Source organism: Branchiostoma floridae, chromosome 17, assembly GCF_000003815.2.
Source record: "Branchiostoma floridae strain S238N-H82 chromosome 17, Bfl_VNyyK, whole genome shotgun sequence".
NCBI lineage: Eukaryota > Metazoa > Chordata > Leptocardii > Amphioxiformes > Branchiostomatidae > Branchiostoma > Branchiostoma floridae.
The window spans coordinates 11,161,248-11,178,556 of NC_049995.1; the positions used below are offsets into that span (position 1 = coordinate 11,161,248).

The 17,309-nt window shown below is 39.2% G+C and overlaps 1 protein-coding gene across 6 annotated transcripts; it reads left to right on the top strand.

Annotated features, from left to right (window-relative positions):
- The first annotated feature begins 2,852 nt into the window (after positions 1-2,852).
- Positions 2,853-17,194, top strand: LOC118403991 (uncharacterized protein C8orf34 homolog). Of its 6 annotated transcripts, XM_035802884.1 has the most exons (19): positions 2,854-3,059; positions 4,042-4,137; positions 5,093-5,192; positions 5,929-6,042; positions 6,742-6,864; positions 7,450-7,624; positions 8,305-8,453; positions 8,721-8,788; positions 9,095-9,159; positions 9,821-9,847; positions 10,330-10,358; positions 10,913-10,972; positions 12,210-12,268; positions 12,410-12,443; positions 13,202-13,274; positions 13,936-14,113; positions 15,126-15,234; positions 15,673-15,708; positions 16,209-17,194. In XM_035802884.1, the coding sequence occupies exons 1-19, from the start codon at positions 3,000-3,002 to the stop codon at positions 16,214-16,216; spliced, it is 1,563 nt and encodes a 520-aa protein (XP_035658777.1). In that variant the 5' UTR covers positions 2,854-2,999; the 3' UTR covers positions 16,217-17,194. The 6 variants fall into 6 exon arrangements, with proteins under 6 accessions (XP_035658779.1, XP_035658777.1, XP_035658780.1 ...); XM_035802886.1 differs by lacking the exon at positions 15,673-15,708 and having other exon boundaries at positions 2,853-3,059; XM_035802887.1 differs by lacking the exon at positions 10,913-10,972.
- The last annotated feature ends 115 nt before the right edge of the window (positions 17,195-17,309 follow it).

Below are 17,309 nucleotides of genomic sequence, written 5' to 3' on the forward strand. Positions count from 1 at the left end.
ATAAGAGCTGGAGTCGTCTGAGTCATGACGTCAGAATCAGACGATAAGTGATGGATCACTAGCGGCTGGAAGTAGACGCCGCTTTTTCGGGCTATAAATATACCCAAAAAAACAGGTGACGAAAGAGACACAAATGAACAGTTACGTCTACCAGCTCGTAACTATGATAAAGTTTAGGGTTAGCTCAGATGGAAATGACACAAGGACGGAGAGTCCGAACGAACGTTGCCCTGGCCATCAGCGTCACCAACATAAAACATATTCAATATGCATGTCTTTTTTACAACAAAGGATCATATTTTTCCAGCTATAGATATACGTCACCAACATAAAACATGTTCAAATGTATGTTTTTACACTAAAGGATCATATTTTTCCACCTATAGTTATTGTAAAATGGATAAAGAAAAGACACACATGTACGTCACGTAAGTCAGCTGGTAAATAAAGTTCAGGGTCATCAGAACTGGGCATAGAAAGGTCAATAGGGGTGGAGTCCGAACGGACGTTGTCCTAGTCCTAACGTTACCGTACATGTTTTTACACTAGCTAGTACCTGTAGAACGTCCAATATCATTAAGTCTATCTTTACAGAAAAGTTTGTTTGAACCTATGTTTATTCATGATTTAGTCCGGGCTTGTATACGTTTTATAACGTTATACTCTTATGAATAAACCTAACATGCGTTATATATAAATTCTTTAATTTCAGTATAACGTTACATGTATACGTACGTTTACGTATGAACGTTAACGTTGCACAGAATTTGGAGCTAAGCCCATGTTAAGAAAAGAAAATCGTATTTGGCTTAATGTCTTCCTTTTGACGTTGGACACACGTCATGTATGGCCTTGAATAAAACGGAAGCCACAGTAATGCTAGGGTGGTGTGATCCAGGCACGTCAGTCGTGTTTGCCCCGAAAGTGCGTTGTACTCCAGTTAACGTTGATGGTCGAAGCGAAGTTTTTAGATCAAGAGCAAATTTTAGTTTTAGTTTTTTTAGTTTTAGCGAAGAGACACCAGATTTTAGCAGATAGATCTATCTTATTTATGATTTTTTTTAAAAGTCACCAATTAGACATTATTTTCCTTTTAGGCCATGTTGATTTGATTATATGGATGACATCCTCCGGGAACTCCAAAACTGATGCGAGCGAGCGAATAAAAAAAAAGTTTGGCCAAAAAAAAAAGTTGCCTTCAGTATGAAATCAAAGTGGCCAGGAAGGTTTAACATAGGACTTAACACACATAGTATGGTATACCAACAGTTAGGTGTAGGGACTAGTACATCACACAGGTGCAAAACATTTTTTTCTTCTTGGACCAATCCGAAAAAAACAGACCTTAAAAAAAAAACAAGGAACAGCTTTCGCCAATTACAAAATGGACACACTATGTCGGCAGCCATTTGGGGTCTAACCGGGGAGCCAAGAAGACAACAAGAGCGAAGTCAAGTACAGTTTATAGTCAATTGCACCAAGTTTCTACAGTCAAAGGTACAGAGACAGTTAGCCTTCATTACATGGAGATGGGATTTTAAAATGCAGTGGGAGTCCAATAATCCACCAAACAGATTCCTTTGCAGCAAAATTGACCAATTACCATTGTTTTGAGTATTGCCAGTTCTCAAGTTTCCACAGACAATCAGGTCCAGGTTCATGTCCGGACCTGGAAATTTCTGTACTGGTACCAACCAACAATAGATTTTTTTTTTCTTTCTGGCCTTTCACATCTTATTCTTTGACTTTAGATTCATTTTGGCATTCTATGGCATTAGTTATCTGTTTTCTGATACTTGTTTTTTCAATCTACGGAATATTTGTGCTCATTTTACAGCTGCTTTGCACAATTTATTGTGTGGTCGAAAACTTTTTTTTTTTTGGAAATGGCCGAAAATTGGTGCGAGCGCGGATGTCATCCATATAATCAAATCAACGTGGCCTTATCAATAATAATCTTTATTGCAAATTCATGCCCGAGGGCTGATTGCATACAAAATAAAGCAGTAACGTTAGTAGTATACAAAATACATGTAATACTTAACAAAGAAGGAAAATGATACACATAGATAAATCAAAAGGGAATAACGACTAGGCTAGATGTTTGACTGTTAAAAATATTACGCCAATTCTGCCCAATTAGCCAATGTCTGGTCATAAAGAGCTAGGGTCGGCCGTAGCTCCTTGACATGTTGTAAGTGATTGCATTCGTCATAACAAGGAGGTTAAAAATCAAAAATTGATTTTTAGCCTTCTTGGTCATGAAGACGGCGGCCCTGTGTATGAGGGCGCTTTAGGTGTAACCCTCAGCATCAAACCACTGTACATAAAAGAGACCAGCACACGTATCGAGAAGAGAAGGTGTGATGACAAGGCGTGCTTGGTTGAAAACCCGTGCTGTAGCTAGGCCGGCGCGCCGTTGAATCAATATCCGAGATTCGACCGGAGGTCTAAATTTAATATCGTTGCGTTTGATTTTATTTCAGCCACGAGTACGACGAAATATAAAGTTAACACTTAGAAACCTAACACGAAGGTCGAAGTCATTGAAGGTGACGTGAGAGTTATCGAAGCTTGAAAAATGTAAAGTTACAAAAAAATATTGTGCTTTGATGGACTCGTCAACACTTCTGTTGAAACAAAATGAAAGTTGTCTCGTTAACAACTGGCGTCAAATGTGTTGGATTTACAAAGTAAAATCATTCGCTGAAGAAAAGAAAATTATTTCACTTCTTCCTGATGTTCAATTTCTTCCATTGGAAAGGTGTGAAAACGTCATGAGAAATCGCGTAAAACGTCACTAAAAAAGTTAACAGGTGGTTACATGGGCGTGCCACTCACCTGTCCCGCAAAGCACCACGGGAAATTCTTCAAACCAAAATGGCGGACAAATATTTATAAATTTTGGCGTCTCTTGACAACCAGAAGATCAGACTCGTTTTCTGTAGATTCTAGGGCCCCTTTCTGACTATCTGTAGGCGGAGGGTGTTCCTGTCAACATGGCGCAACTCAAGATTCAAGCATATCTGGATAAACACAAGATTAGCGCGCTTTTTGAGGTATGATTTATCTGTTTTTCTTTGTGGGGAGTGGGGCAGAAAAACTCCTGACCGATCCAAACATACAGGGGAGAAAAATAAATGATTCAATGCTTTAGGGAACATATCTTTTTATTGGTGGCAGTCAATGAAAGGGGCTCCTCCAAGCAAATAAGTAAACATGGTGCAACATGGTTATTACAGACATGATTTTGACTTCATAATTTTTAAGGGTATCGACTGGCTGTGGTTCAAGGTAAAGATTCAAGGTAAAGATAATTTTTAGCTTCATGAAATAGTTGCATACAGCAAGCTGCTCACAAATTATCTTGTATGTATAATTTGTTTTGCTACTAGTAGCTACTAGTAGGTACCTATTTTCACAAGAGTCAAGTAAGGATGTGGGTGTAAAGTGTTTTCCCAATGGGACCAGCTAGAGATTAGAAACCAAGATCTCTAGATTCTGACAGAACCACCTAACCAGACTTTAATAGTATGTCAACATCCAAATTCATGGAGCAACTTCCAGCTCCCCTGGCTGAAAAAAATCCTGTGGGTAGGCATACCTGTTGGGGACAAGCTGAATGTTGTTGGCAAGCTACCTGAATGGGAGTCCGTATGGCGCATTCGGCAGCACGTTTGACTCAGTCCCAGAAGGTCCCGAGTTCAAACCCCGCCATGTCACTGATCTTGTGCCCGTGGGAAAGACACTTTACACAACTTTCCTCACTTCACTCAAGTGAAAAATGAGTATATAGGCTACAAAGGTCTTCAGCAAGTTGAAGTTGGTAGCCTCAAAATGAAAGAAGAAGAAGAAGTGGTAGAAGGACTGGTGGTTGGGTATCAGGACAATTCCCCGTCCTACCTTTTCCCCGTCTATGTGGACATTTCCCCGTCGTGTTATGTCGGTGTTAGTATATTGCCCTCCAGTGGTTGTTGGGAGGGAGTCACCACATGCACACCACATATTTGATAATATGATATGTCATGTTTTCCCCTCCAGGAGATGATGAGTAAACTGATCCAGGAGCAGCCGGAGGAACCGCTGCCTTACCTCAGCAGGATGATAGACAGGAAGTGGGAGAAGATCAGGCCAAAGGTGAGTCAGACAGGGAACAGATCAGTAAAAGTTATAGGTAAAGGTAGTTCCAATAGAATTTTTGTTATGCTGTAAGGGTACTACTGTGCCTTTCCTAAAGACATGAGCCTGGACACCAAGTATAGCCAGGAATTCCAGGAATCAAACCCATGACATCTCAATCTCCTGTCTGATGTCTTGAGTACAGTATTTGAAAGTTAAGCCCAACCCTCTCCTTCCACTGCCTTTTACCTCATTAACCAAAGTCAATTTTTACACCTGGGTGGAGTGACAAAAGTCGTGTTAGATGCCTTTTCCAGGAACCAGGAATACTAGGAATCAAACCAGTGGCAACCTCATGTCAGCCAGCCTAGCTACTCGACTAGTCAATCAGTGTTTGAGAATATTCCAAACATTACGTATCAAACTTTACTATTGCTTATTACCATATGAACATATAAAAACACACATTCAAGTAGATGTCAGATGAGTGGTAATGTCCCAATACTGGTAAATTATTTGTGTGAACCTCATGAATAATGAATTAGTACAAGAAAGCGTCATTGCCCATGACATAAACATTGTAATAGATATAGTGAGTAGAGTGCTTGTCTATTGTGCTATATAATTGTCAATGAATTATTCATAGAACCATGACTCAACAACAGCAATCAATCTTTATTGCACAACAATTGTAATGGGTACATTATATGGCAAGTTCTAGAGCAGCACTTGTACAAGACATCAAGGCTAATGCATGTATGTATACAATTGCTTTCCTAAGGGCACAAGATCGGTGACATGCCATGATTCAAACCTGGGACCATTTGGTTATGAGCCGAACACTCTGCTGTTGTGCCACATGACCCAACTACAATAAGATTCTTTAATGAGGCATTGTTAGTCAAAGAACGACTGTAAAGATGGGATCATAGTGTGATATAGATTATGAAATATCCATTTGTTTTTTCCTCAGAGATCTAGAGAGAACTCTCCAGCTAGGATGAGAACTGCCCCAAGTCCCTCAGCTCTGCGCAAGTCCATGCCAGCAGGTGCTGCAACATGGGCTGGAAATAGTAAGTACTCACCCCTATATCTGAATGAAATAATCCTGCACCTGTTTACATTGACTGCATTTTGGAACGTTCTATTTGCATGCAAGGGGAAAATTGTTTGTAATCAGTTTCTAAAAGCATTCACGTAACTCTATTTTTATCGTTTTTAAAGTTGGCATGGTAATTTTGCATTTGTGCTTAATGGTACTAACACCACAAGGTATTCTTTTACCATATTTTCTCGATTAAAGTATGCACCTAAATTGAAATATGCACTTCCGATTTGGGGCAAGTCTGAGAGAACTTCTTCTCTGCCAATCTTGATAAATTCAAATTTATGATGTTTTCTTGCCGAGGGTAATTTAGAAGATCAGGACATCTATACAAAGTCCTTCAAATTTGAAAAAAAATACTTTGTGGCACTGGCATTGTCTCTACAAACTTGAATGTGAAATGCCACGGTGACCGCAAATTACAAAATCATTTAAAAAATAGAAGAAATATTGTATATGAAAACAACAAGTCAATTTTTTGCATCCTCCCTAATACTGTAGCAATACCTGGTCTATTTGAGGTCCTATCCACCTATAAAACCTCAACTAAAGTATGCAGCCAGATTTTGGCAAGAACTTGCCACACCTTTCAAAGTTTGCAAAGTCTTAAAACTTTGTATAAAAAAAGAGTGTATTCTAATCGAGAAAATATAGTACGTCACCAATGCACATCCTGTTTCTGTACTAACAATGTCCCGCCATAGGCGAGGGAGCGGTGGCTAAGGATCGGGAGTATGACCGTCCGTGGCTGACTAACGCCAAACGGTCAAGGTCAAAGGGCAGGTCGGGGGTGGAAGGTCATGATAACATCAGGCCAGGTTGGTGGAGGGGTGTCGGTTTCTCTCGCTATGTTTTCACGCCTTCTCACCCACTTTTTCATCCCTTTGTAATGCTAGTTCACCTTTATCCGTGGGGTAACCTATACATCTTAAAAGCAGTGTATTCAGGGATATCAAGTCAGTGTACAGAGGTTTCAAATGGTAATATTTTCAAAATACTGCAGTTTGGTAGCACAGTAACCATACATCGACTTGATTTTAAAATCAATGGATATAGGTTACCCCGCAGAAGTGAACTAGTGTTACGTTCACTGGCACTCTTTCACTCACATGCTTACTCATTTTTTCAATTCACCAGTGATTGAATTGTTTATATCCTGGACAGGTTGCAAAAGTTTGACTCTGATTTTGACTAAACTATAGTTTATGCAGTCATTTATGTTGGTTGCTTTTTTGAATGCATGGGCCTTTTGTATAATTGGTAGGGTTAAAGAAATATCTTTGAATGGATGGGTGGATGGAAGGCTGGATGGATGGATGGATGGAAGGATGAGTGAATGGATAGAGGGAGAGATGGATGGATGGATGGAAGGGTGGATGGATAGAGGGAGGGATGGAAGGGTGGATGGATAGAAGGATGGATGAATGAATGGATGTAAAGAAGGAAGGAAGGAAAGAAGGATGGTAGGAAGGAAGGGAGGAAGAATTTGAGGACTCATCTTTGGTCTCCTTTCACAGAGAAGAAAGATAAGGCCACCTGGAACCCCAACACACAAAAGGTCCCAACAGGTGACTTTGATGAACTCTTCAAGTTGACCAAAGGTTCGAAGGGGATGAAGGGCAGCAAGTCTGTGGACTTTGGTGAGTCTCTGCTGATATTCATGTGCTATTTATTGATAAGTATTATTCTCATGTTACTTTCTTTTGTTTGTCAACATAGTACCATCAATCATAACCTCAAACCTCTGTATGTACAAGAAATCAGCACACTTGATGTCCCTTCAAAACATAGGTGACTGGTGCAACTCCTATAAAGATTGAACCAAGGATTGAACTGGGGTCTCCCAGTTGCCAAGTACTGTAAATACATTTAAGTTCGCAGAGATTTGATTTTGCAGAAGTAGGAAAAAGGACTGTTTGCAGTGGTTTTAAATTCGTGGTAGTACCATACAATGTAGTCTCTTACTGCCATGGAAAAATGTTTGCGGTGAATTTAGGTTCATGGTAAATTTGCAATGCAAAAACTGCGAACATATAACCACCGCAAAAATTTCTACGTTTACAGTTAATTGGAAGCAGTATCTCAACTTTGTGGCTGGTACCAGTTGAGCTATAGGGACATCCCAAAGAAATAAGATATAGCAATAGAATTGTCTTATTTTGTACCAATAAGGTTTTCCAACAACTGTTAAAAGATGTCCCTGATAATTCCCCTCTATACCACAGCCATGCTGCAGGCCCAACTAGGGAAGGACGTAGATGAATCCCTCAGGCACAGTCAGCCCATCTACTATGGACAGCCCAGAGACCAGGCACTGAGGGAGGAGGACAGCCTGAGTTCCGAGCTGAAGGCCCCCATGTCATCCAGGTCTGGTGAAGAGGAGAGCAGCTCTGTGGACCTGTAAGTATCCCCCTTTGGAAAAATATGTTAGGATTGTCGCGACCTTAAAAGTCAAGCTGAAGCCTTTGTATGTTCGTCCTCATTTTTGTAGGGTCTGCCGCTAACAGCCCAAAGCTGCCTAGGCAGACACATGTAATGACTTGTCTCTTTGATCATAGTCAAAGTCAAACCCTTGTGTACTTTTTTGCTAACGGAAATGTCATTAAACTAAGCTCAGTCTACTAGCAAATTTGCCACTCAAAATGCAGAAAATGGCATTTCAGAGCGTCAAAATTTCAGACTTCCCTTGTGACGCCTTGCTCCTTTGGTGGTCAACATAGTGAAAATATGTTGGACGTCACACCTCCAAAACCCTGGTGTGTTTTTTCGTTAATAGTCTACCAGCTACCAGCAAGAAAAATGTAACACCCCTATACAGAGAGCTACAGACAGTAATGCCCCACCACAGATATCATGGTTTGTCCCCGTACAGAGAGTTGCGTACAGTAAAATCCCACAACAGGTTTAATGGTTTGTCCCCTTACAGAGATCTGCATACAGTTAAGCCCCACCACAGGTTTAATGGTTTGTCCCCTTACAGAGAGCTGCGTACAGTAAAGCCCCACTACAGGTTTGTCCCGTTACAGAGAGTTGCGTACAGTAAAGCTTCACCACATATTTAATGTTTTTTCTTCTTTCAGAGAGCTGCGGACAGTTAAGCCCCACCAACACTCGTTACAACACAAGCGACAGCTGGAGGCCATCGTGAAACAGAAGGAGACGGCGTCGGACAGTGGGCTGGAGGAACCTGAGGATGATGAGGAGTATGAGGAGGGGCTGGAGCTGCTAGGTAATAGGTCATAGGGCATAGGTCAAAGCACATGGAGTCAAGGGGCATAGGGCAAAGATGTGATTAAAGCCTCATAAATGTTGATTGTGATTGAAGTACACTTGAATTGGCAATTGACAACATCATTCATCAAATGATTATAAGCTAGCCTGGTTTTACAGAAAATGTTAAAAGTTTCAACAAAAAAGTAGTGTAGTACTACAGTAGTATTGTACAATCATGTTACAATGTATGTCTAACTTGTACTTTTGCGATTTCTTCTTTTAGAGAATGCAGATGACTTAGCAAAGGAAGGTGTCACCAATGTAGTTCAATCAGGGCACAAAATCAGCTCGGTAAGTTTGGGTTGTGTTTTATATCCAAATTTTGGAGCTAGGACTCAAAGAGGGGATTTTTTTGGTCTTCCCATATTCTTATTATTTGTGACATCACAGAGTACAAATATTTGATTTTAACTGAGTGATTTTTTGAAGAAAAAAATATAGGGTACAAATTTTCCTCATATTCAAAAATTGTTTTACCCTATCTTTGATATTATACCTACAGCATTTGATTTTGTAAGTTTTACCTTGATATTTTATGAGAACATGAAGATAATTAAACTAAAAAAACTGTCTTGTATTGGATGTTTCTTCCTCCAGTCTTTAAGAAGACCGCCGACTCCTGAACCTCAAGTTAAGGTCACCATCTGTGGTAGATGTGCAAGGTGTGTGTCTTCATTCATCAGTTGTAAAGCTGAAAGTTGCTATGCAATATTTTCACTAAAATCTTTTCTCAGAATTTAAAGTAAGATGGGCTCTAGAATATTGGTTGAATTTATTAGTTGATATCTAAAATTGTATGGTAAGTGTATGTTTAATATCCTAAGTTTTAATACCTGTTCTCAATAATAATTTTGTTAGAATTAACTTGTTTGAATAGCAAGATTCTTTGTACACAACCAGGTGTTTTATTCAACCAATGTTTTGGTAACAGTCTATCACCTTCCTCAGCCCATCTGTAAGCAGCGCCACCTATGCTGCAGTACAATGTGAACCAGTCAGAATTGCTCTGAAGAAGGTGACAGACGGTTGATTAAAATACTCGGTTGTGTACAATAATTAAATGACTTACCAACCTCATGAAACTATTCCCAGATGAACACATTTTTTTATGAACTGATGAACTGTCTTTTTTGGCACTGTCTATATATTGTCCAGCTTTCCCCTTGGTTCATATCAACAGTTTTCAGATAATCTATATTCATTTCAAGCATTAATTTGTATCAGCAACAGTCTATGGTTGTTCACATTACGATCCACATTAAAAAATGTGTTCTACTAACTGATACTAAACCCCCCTACCTGTTTTGTCTTTTAAAACACTAGCACTGGTCTGGCAGCAAACTCTGAAAGGTACATGCAGCAGTAAAGCCAACCTTCCAAACTTAGATGTAGATGTAGGAAGGGTTGGAGGAAAAAGCTGGCCAGTCCATACTGTGGAAGAACCTGTCTGGTATGGTTTCGGGGACGAAAAAGACCTTTTCTGCATGTAATTATGCCCCCTTACAGAAAGTGATGGAATTGCAATGGGTATGGTGTGTTCTCGTATATTACAACATAAAGCACATTGATTGGCTATGGCGGTTCAAGTTGGGATATACATTGTACAGGAACTCACCATACAGATTGCAATTTGATTGCTTTCTGCAAGAGGGCACAACTACACACAGGTTTTTCTGCTGTTAGGACTGGACAGCTTTTTCCGACAACCCACTGTAGGAATATCTGATATGTATTATTTTTGGCAGTAACCTATTAGCAGTCCTTGTATATTAGTTAAACTAACAGTTTTTCTTACTGTCAAATTTTTATCTATTTTTATCTATATTTTACAGATTACTGAGTGAAGACACCAGTGTTGTGCGTGAGTGTACAGCTGTATTTTCACACTTATTTGGGTTTTAAAGTCTCATGCTGATACACATATACGTGGTAAAATAGATGTCTTATGTTTTTAACAATGCCTCTGTTATGATGTATTAACTCATAGGCAAGACTGGATAAACCTCAATGACATGGTACAGTTACATATTCACACCTACTCATCCCCCATTAAAGTAATATTCTTCCTAAAAAAAATAATGTACATAAAATAGAATCTGATGTGTCACTATGTACTACATAGTAGCAGTACATGTGTGACTAGATGGCATGTAAAAAAGGTCTTGGTCCTATCTGTACACTTGGTACTCTAACACAAGGTGTAACTTAATGTCCTCTAAAACAAAGTTGGCTCACTACTATATCATGTATGTGTAACTGTCTCAAAGGTTGAGTTTGTAACTTAACTGAAGTCAGACTTCAGTGGTACATTGTGTCTTTTGTCCATGTTAATTGTTTTTCCCTTGTATACATGTACGTCACATGTTTTAGCATGTTGTACTAATGGCACCCCCCTCCCTCTCCCCTTCCCTTAAGCCAATGGGGAAACGCCTGACTCCGACTCAGAAGTCAGTGGGAGAGGTACTCCTAAAGCCGGTGTGTAATGACATTCTGTAATACTAGCCTTTCTGTCATGCCTACTCGTACAACTGTATCATACTTTTTCTGTAACACTGGTTCACCTTTATCTATATCCGTTGTTAAAGTAAAATGGTATTTAGGATTGAGTCGATGAAAGGTGGTTTAGAAATGCAATACAGTCAAACCTGTATTAGGGGCCACCTCTACAGAGGGGCCACCTGTCCATAGTGGCCACTTTTTGTCTGTCCCTTGGGTATTTTATCTACAAGTTGCCACCTCTATACAGAGGCCACCTGTCTATAGTGGCCAAATTTGTCCGGTCCCTTGAGTGGCAGCTATAGACAGGTTTGACTGTATTTTCAAAATACAATCGATGAATGGTGGTTTCAAATTGCAACGTTTTCAAAATATTGCGATTTCAAACCACGACCGTTGACTCAATCCCTAAATACTTTGTGTATAAAAACAACGGATATAGGTTACTCCATGGATAAAGATGAACTTATTAAGTAGTATTACATCATGTATTTGTTTTACTTTACAATCGCTCTCCCACACTCTCTATCCAGTATGTTGTCTGTTCTCCGTACACATGTACATTGTATGATTTGAAAATCATTCTCTAATGTCTTTACTTAGTCAATATCAAGTTGTTCCCATTTTCACTTGAATGTTGGACAAACTTGTAACTATAAACTTGATTTGGAACAACTCAAGCTGATCATTGTTGTGACTTTCAGATTACTGTTTATGACTGGCTAACATACATATCAGCAAATTGCTATGAATTATAGAACATGTTTGAAAAACTAATGACTAGGGCTGTGTACCTAAATACCCGTACCTGTACCGTACCTAAAAAATTGTTTAGGTACGCTTCCGGACCTAAACATCTGTGTACCTGTACCTGTACCTAAACAAATTAAATCACTATTAAACACTACTTTTTAAGGCTGCTGGACAAGTAAATCCCGAATCCACAATGACAGTGGTGATAATCTTGCAGTTGAAACTTAAGAAAACTTGCAAAGAAATTGTTTTGAGATTCAAGTATGTAATTGCCCATACAAAGATGACAATTTATCACTAGAAAAGACAGTTACCTACATGTTTAAGTTACATATACTTGGTTAAACTTTTTTAGGTACAGGTGCAGGTATGGACCTGTACCTAAACCCGTGTACCTGTACCTGTACCTGAAAATTTGTTTAGGTACACAGCCCTACTAATGACCCCCTCCCCACCTACCCAGCATTCCCACCATTGCTGACTGATGATGAATTTGAGAGTGTGTCACAAGTCGAGGGGCCTGTGAGTATATAGAACCCTATAGATTTGTTATTGACTTATTTTGTCAAAGATTTTGTTCGACAGATCCAACAGCATGGTACAAATCCAAGGACTTCCATTGAATGCTGGTTGAAGTGTTAATATTGCTTCTCTATGTTGCAGAGAGCCCCTGTGTGGTATGCAGAAGAGTCAGAGAGTAAGTATATTATATGCACATGAAATACAACATGGCGTACCGGTATTCCATATCACCGGAGGTATCAGCCTGACTGCGGACATGATTGCCAAAAGACCAGCATCTATTATCATAATACCGGTACGTTTACGACGATTTCTCTAGCCATAATGATTTGACACATTGTCAACGCATCATTTTCTCCAGTTACATGTTGCTGCTATAGGTTACCCTTGCCACTTCTTCTGTGTAACTTTTCTGCCACTCTTGTCCTGCTAAAAGCGTAATATTGTAATTGTAACACGCCGCGGAATTACACGGCGAACGGCGAAAGGCAATCTGGCCCACAGGAGGGCAGGGACCAAGGGGGATGCAGAATACAACGTGTTGCATTTCATTTAGGACATACTCATCCGTGAAAACGCACATTTCAATGCAAGATGTACAATGTACCTTTATGTTATGACTGGGAGATCTACTGCTATCACCCACTCAGGCTTCCATAGAATCATTCAAATTCACTTGGCATGTACCACTGGCAATAATTGGAATATTGTATTCAGACCTGGGAATTGATTTTGATAAAACTTGTAAGTTGTGCATATATTGTACATATGACACTGGTCTAATCTGTGTGGGCTCAGATATAGTCATTGTCAGTATGCATTACCCTTGTGCTTAAAAAAACAGAAGCCAGTTAAAAGTGCTAAATCTAACTACTTGTCTTCTGTACTGTTGTTTTTATTGGGGGTGAAAGTCAATGGTTTTGTCCTTTCCAGCTGAAGTGTCCAGGAAAGGAGCCCACATGTTAACTAAGGACCCCCGACCTGTCAAGGGCAGACCCATGTTCAGGTGAGTGGGAACATTCATTTGTCAGTTTCAGTAGAAGTAAAGCAAGTTAACCTGTATCTCCATGGGGTAACCTATATCCGTTGTATTTTAAAACTGGTTATTAGGGATATCAATTACAATGTTTGGAATATATTGCAGTTTGAGACCACCCTCTGTTGACCCTAAAAATCCTGCTTTTATATGCAATGGATATACATGTAGGTTATTCCATGGATAAAGGTAAACTAGCATTACATGTCATGTATATAAGAGTTGTCGAATTTGGACCATTAATTGCATAGGTACTGTAACTGACCCATTGGAGTTTGCCTGACTGAGATGAAAACTAGATTCTGCTTAACCCTTAGTAAGTAAGTTGTTGTCTATTTTTCCACCTCTTTTCTTTTAAATGTAATGCTTGTTCACCTTTATCCACTGGGTAATATTTATCGTTTTTTTTCTTCAAGGATATCAAGTCTCAATGTAGTAGCTCTCAAATGATTACATGTAGCTACGAGTCTGTTTTCATGCTTTCATATATCATTCTGTAATCACGAAGTAGATCTTGATTACTTAGTATGTTTGGGTTTTGATGTCACTGTATAGGTCATGTACTCCATACTTCAGCCATCAAAATTAAGGATAGAAACATCTTTAACCACACCTTTCATTACCTCTCCAGCCCTGAGCCCCACCAGAAGCCTTTAGCCCTGCCTGCCCCGCCCACTAGTGGTGAGAAGCAGACACGCCCCACCAGTACCAGTGCCTTGACTGTCACTCTGAAGGACGACCTGTCTGACTTTGGGGACAGGAAAACCAAATCAACTCGAGCCTTCGCCCTGCCTAAAGATGACTCTGAGGTAATCAACGATTCTTGTGTTTTGATTGTAGTCATTTTTTTATCCAGTATCTTAGGAACGAGCTTTCAGATGTTGAAATCAAACTAGCTGGAGCCTTTGCCCTACCTAAAGATGACTACGAGGTAACCAATGATTCTTGTGTTTTGTTTGTATTGTTTTCACCATTTCTTCATCCAGTCTCTTAGGAACAAGCCCTCAGACTTTGAATACAGGAGAACCAAACCAGCTCAAGTTTTTGCCCTGCCTAAACATGATTCTTACCAACAATTCTTGTGTTTTGTCATTTGTTTTAACCACTTCTAATTCTACATCCAGTCTTTTGAGGAAGAAGCTTTCAGACTTTGGGTAGCTAAAAAATGGTACAACCTTCCAATATCTGCTTGGAGAATATCACTCTGTATATGAATATTTACTGTAAAATTCACTGTCTGTGCATATATGAAGAGTACAATGTTGATATTATATAGATTTCCCTCCCACAGGATGAAGTGGTAGATCCCATGTCTGCCCTACCCCCCAGCCTGAGTGGTCGCCCCTGGTCCCCACCCCCTGGGTCTGACTGTGCCAGTGTAGGTGCAGATGTTACTGTTCTGTGGTGGCATACTCACAGTCTTTATTTTGCAGCTTTTATAACTACAGTTCTACTGATGCTGCACAATTTGGCATGTTTGTACTTGCAGTAACTTTCCATTTTTTTCTACAGTTCCACTGGTGTCTCACCTGCAAATATTTACAATTTTCATTTGCAGTCGTCAGAAACTTAAGTGTTTGTTTGTTAAGTACTTATTATATACAGATTCATTTTAAAAAGTTTTATGCCACTGTTCCTACACTTTGTGTTCCACCTTTTGTTTAGCATGTGTTTTTTTGCCATAGTGACATCACTTTTCTTTCAGTATAGTAAGCAGGGTAATCTTCTTCATGTAGATTCATGGTAATCTTCTACATATGCTTCAGGCTATTTACTGTGCTGTAGTCATAAAATTGTGTTGCTTCTCTTGTTGTTTGTTAGGATGAAAACGGTACGGTGAAGTCAGCCACGGCTCTGTCACTGGGTGGGCGTTCCTGGCATGCCCCGCCTGAAACAGACGCAGAAAGCGTGGACTTCGATAGAGACAGAGGTGAGTTGTCAGCTACACAGGCTACCACAGCCGCAAAAAGGCTAAGGAACTGAGTATGGGATCTGAATCCCCCAGTAGCCATGTTGGAGTACAACTTACAGCTGTAAGTACTCCAATATGGTGCAATTGATGTCCTGTGAAAATGCCTGACACAGGTATAGCTTAGTCACCAATATACAGTCAAATGCTTCCTGTAAAGACACACATTTTTAGAGGGATGGTGAGCTTTTTCGGTGAACAATAAGTCATGATGTTTTGATTGTATTGCCATACTTTTCTTGTAGTAGCAATGCCTAACAAGCCTTCAGCATAGTAATGTTCAGTGGTGGCTTTTACACAATCTTACATATCACATTGTAGAGGGCTGTCCTATACTTAAGCCTGTAAGCCATAACTTTGCCCTGGTGTTTGGTTCATGCTTTATTTCCTTTCCTGTAGTTGGCAGAGTCACAGGTTTTCGGGAGCACAAAAGAAGTAGGTGATGTGTGTGTGTGTATGTGCATCATGATAATACCCCTGTCACACAGTAGAAAAATCTATTTGCCAGTGCATCTGCAAGCTCTAAATGTCATTTTTTTACAGTAAAATGGATGGTGTTCTGTTGATCATCACTCAGTCTAGAGATCGGTCAATGTTCACAGGTCGCCAAGCTCCGAGACTCTCGATTTTAAAATCAGGGGACCTTCTGGCAATCAACATATATGTCCAAAACTGTGTGACAAGGGGTATGACATGTAGAACTGACTAGTAATGTTACCTATGTCCTAACTCATTATTTTGCATGAACAATGCCTAGATTTTGAGCATTTATTTCAATGCATGGCATCTTTGTTTCTGTTTGCTTTGTTTTGCTTTGCTATGGATAACAGCATGGTGTCTACATGTATCTTTGATGATTTGTGTAACAAAACAAATGAATTTTGTAAGATTTCAGGTGTTTTGTTGAAATCAATGTTTATTTGTTTGTATTGCAGGACCATGACAAGAACATTGCTAGTTACCAAATACAAGGTGAAAACTCTGCACCAATGACGGAATAATCTACACTTAAACTTTAATATCAAGTCATGTAGTCCACCTTTATATTTAAAAAAAATCTAGATAGTAGAAATCAGATGTGGCCTTACTTTCTACTTCCAACCAAACACTGATATTTCTTATGGCTGTCTATAAAATTTGATATTAAGTAGGTTTTAGATAGGGGACATTTAAAATTTTTTAGATCATTTGCTGCACATTATTATGTTGAATAATGTGGTGGTCTCTGCAGTACAAGAAATATTGTTACAATATATGCAAAACATCTATTTGAATTAAGTGCTGTCACGACTATAATATTTGTATATGTAGCACTCTACGCAAGCTGTGTATACTGAATGTTATTAATGTAATTACATTGTAGTAATAGGGCTAAGGGAAAAATGTTGTCAGCTATCAGTTCCCAGCAAAAATTGATGACCCTAGCCTTTTTTTTCATCTTTATTTTACATTGTTAAACTTCATTTGTTCGATCAGTTTGCCAACACATAACAAGAATATTGTGTAGGACGACGATTGTAACGCATAACACAATTGATGTTCCCAGGCCTAGATACAACCAGTGTGAAGTTACATTTTTGCTTCAGAACTATTTCTGTTAACATAACAGCAACTGTGAGAGAATAGCAAATATATTTGGTAATGTTGTGTCCTACTGTTGTAAACAAATAAGACATTTTGAAATTATTTTGATCCTTATGTTTGCTTTGTGAATAAATTGTCAGCTAGTTTGCTTGTATTTTTTAAAAATTGATAAACAATGCTTACACCTTTGACTGTGGAAACTACATGAAAATAGGTCTTTATTTTGTTTTATATTTTAGTTGTGTTCTTATAGGAATGTGATACAAGTAGCTTTACTACATAGCTCCACTTACATCGGTGACAACAATGGTTTCCTGGATAAAGGTTTCCAAAAAACTGACTGCCTTGCCTCTGTCTGGCTTTTACTGTTGTGTGCTAAACTGTCTTCTGACTTCACTTACAAAGTTTAACAGTTTTCCTAAGTTAAATAGAGTTAGGTAGAAAAACAACAC

Bases quoted from the DNA above. Each gene is read 5' to 3' on its own strand.
- LOC118403991 (XM_035802884.1), top strand. From the start codon at position 3,000: ATGGCGCAACTCAAGATTCAAGCATATCTGGATAAACACAAGATTAGC. The intron at 3,060-4,041 runs GTATGATTTATC...TTTCCCCTCCAG, and splicing joins AGATTAGCGCGCTTTTTGAG to GAGATGATGAGTAAACTGAT. The intron at 9,160-9,820 runs GTGTGTGTCTTC...TTAAAACACTAG, and splicing joins ATCTGTGGTAGATGTGCAAG to CACTGGTCTGGCAGCAAACT.